This window comes from Gossypium raimondii, chromosome 7 (genome assembly GCF_025698545.1).
Source record: "Gossypium raimondii isolate GPD5lz chromosome 7, ASM2569854v1, whole genome shotgun sequence".
NCBI lineage: Eukaryota > Viridiplantae > Streptophyta > Magnoliopsida > Malvales > Malvaceae > Gossypium > Gossypium raimondii.
Window position 1 is genome coordinate 34,023,471 of NC_068571.1, and position 2,834 is coordinate 34,026,304.

The following is a 2,834-nucleotide window of genomic DNA, read 5'->3' on the forward strand; positions in this document are numbered from 1 at the left end:
ATGTTAAAAAGACTTGAATTAATTTAATAACTTTTTAGAGGGACTAAAAATAAAGTTATACCATTTTATAAAAAGTGGCCTTGGATTCGCCCCTGCATGCATGTCCACATTGTGCCACAATATTGGCTCACAAGTCTTTACTTTCAACTAACATTAATGGTGGCAATACATGATTTAGGAAAAAAAAAAAGGGTCCAACAGTTGAAAATGTTTTCTTCAATCTTTTTTCCATCACAAATCAGTTTACAAAGAAAACAAAGCATCAGAATTGAAAAGAGAAGCAAAATCTTAAAGTAAAACAAAAAGAAAAAACGGCAGGACATGTTCACACCGTCTACCTAGATAAAATATTGACATGGAAGTGTAGCTAGACACTAAAGCAGGAGGAACAAGGAGGAGCATTAGGAGAAAAGCGAAGCATTAGCAGCAATCATGGGATTGTGCCCCTCAAAGCCATTATCATCCACTTTATGTCTCTCTCCTTTCCCATGATAGTCGCTTGGCTCCCACAGCCAAGAACACATGTATTCCTTCTCATCCCAAAGCTCACTTCTTGGAACAACATTTTCCCACTCCCAATCATCAACAAAGTAAAATGTTGTTGAAGTACATGAGCTCAAGTCCCCACCACTATCTGCACTACAGTTCCTACTCACTATTTCCTCATTATTAGCTGCAGTTGTGTGTGTTTTCACATTACCACTGTCCTCTCCTAGTTCAGTAAACGTCAAATCCCCACTTGGCTGTAGCAATTCACTATCCAGGATATCATTAAACCACTCTATCTCACTGCTATCAATACTCTCATGTGGTGCTAAAATACCAGTCCCTTTCTCAGCGTTGCCACTAGGGCACTGCATTGAATTCTCTATGGTTCCTTCCTCACTGACCAGGCTCTCTCTCTCCTCGCTTGAGCCCAACATTCCTTCAACAACGGTGTCGTGACAAGGACTGGGTACAACATGGGTTGTTCTCTCCTTATCTTCTCCATGTTGATCCAGTACCATGCGATCTTCAATGGCAGTAGTGGACAAGGTTTCTTTTTCTAACAATGGAGTGGATGGGAATGGCACAACTTCATTAACACAAACGTTTTCAGTAGGTTTATTTGAACAACTTCCAGTATCTTTCTGGGTACTGCGGCTTTTGTTTTCCTTCATCGACCCTTTGCTATTTCTACCTCCTTTCCGCTTAGCAATCACGGCCGTCTTGGTGAGGTCCATGATGACTGGCATGCTTTGAGTTAATGGCCTTCTAAAGCTATGGATTTTTCTACTCAAATGAGAGTTCCAATAGTTCTTAATCTCGTTGTCTGTTCTTCCTGGTAAGTAACTGGCAATTAAAGACCATCTGCAGGACAACAGGAGCAAGAAAAAGGAAGAGTATTCATTTCACGGCAAAACTGTGCGATAATCCAGAAGACAAATTTCAGCAAACGAATACATTAAAAATGGACTTGGAATGCCTGAAACTGTGGAAACTATAGAATGAAGCAAGGAACCTCTTTATTAATTTGCTTAATCATTAAGTTTGATGTCGAAATTTTTAAGGTTTTTGTTTTTCAGAACTCAAAAGTGTTACTTAAATTATTAATTTATCAACTAATAAAATAAAAAAATAATACCTGATATATAAAGATAAAATGTAATTTCATAATAAGGCCAAACATATATATTAAATAAGGAGAGCTAAAAGCTGAGCTGATAAATAGACCGAAAGAGACAGCGAAAAGAGCTGAAAGAAATAAAAGCCTACAAAAAGTGGAGAAGTAAATTTCAGGATGACAGCTAGTACAAACCTATTTCACCCACATAAACGCTTCACACGCATGTATATTTTAGTGAAGTATGGAAAATTACCACCCCTCAAGTAAGATTAGTTAGGGTACACACATTTTGTTTTCTAGGATCTGTTTAAAGGAGGAAAAACAATGCCCGGCCTCACCTATTCCCCAAAGTAGCATGCAAGTTAATGATGACTTCTTCCTCTTGGGAAGTAAAGTTTCCCCTTTTCAAGTCAGCTCTCAAGTAATTAATCCACCTTAGTCTGCAACTCTTCCCACACCTCAGTAATCCTTCAAATGCCAAACCCGTACACAATCAATACCCAACATTCCAAAAGTGAAATGAAAGGTAGCAAAAATATAGAAATACAACATGGAAAACGCAAATTATACCTGCATTCTTGGGTAATGATCTCCAGGAGCCTTCACCGTTAGCTTGAATATACTTGGTCAATAACACATCCTCTTCCGCCGTCCATCTCCCCTTCTTCAACCCCACTTTTTCGCAACAAGGCGCCCTCCCCATCTCCCTATGTGTAACTGCCACCACCAGCTAGTCAAGATGGGAAATCAGGGCCAAAATGCGGATAACTTGGTCTATCCTTGGCTAAAATAATAGAAGGAAACAAACAAATTTAGCAGTTTGACTTGCGGATAGTAGCAACAAAAGGAACGATAGCATTAAAACTTGATTTTCGTAAGCAAGTGTGTATTTGGATTATCTATCTATATAAAGGTGAAAGGTGTAAAACTATATAGAGAAGGACAAGGGGGGAGAGGCTTGTGGTGACACATGGCGCCACGTATGGCCTGAGTCGAGACCAATAGACTATAGTCGTGGCATCGCTGCCGTCCATAGGCTAATCAAAGGTATGCGCCTCCCACGTCAATGGCTTGATGCCGCTCGTACAAAACTGATTTGTTGGACTATGTTATCAGGCAGTCATCTGTTTATATTAAATGTGAAATTAAATTAGTCTTTTATGGTAAACGAATAGCTTTTTATTGAATGACAGCATGTTATTGTTTTAATTAATTTAAATTAAGTAAT

General features: G+C 38.8%; 1 protein-coding gene across 1 annotated transcript; it reads right to left on the minus strand.

Moving 5' to 3' along the window:
- Positions 1-201: 201 nt before the first annotated feature.
- On the minus strand, positions 202-2,514 carry LOC105794747 (transcription factor MYB15). Its single transcript, XM_012624053.2, has 3 exons — positions 2,177-2,514; positions 1,945-2,074; positions 202-1,350 (listed from the first exon to the last, which is right to left on the minus strand). The coding sequence occupies exons 1-3, from the start codon at positions 2,307-2,309 to the stop codon at positions 402-404; spliced, it is 1,212 nt and encodes a 403-aa protein (XP_012479507.2). The 5' UTR covers positions 2,310-2,514; the 3' UTR covers positions 202-401.
- Positions 2,515-2,834: the final 320 nt, after the last annotated feature.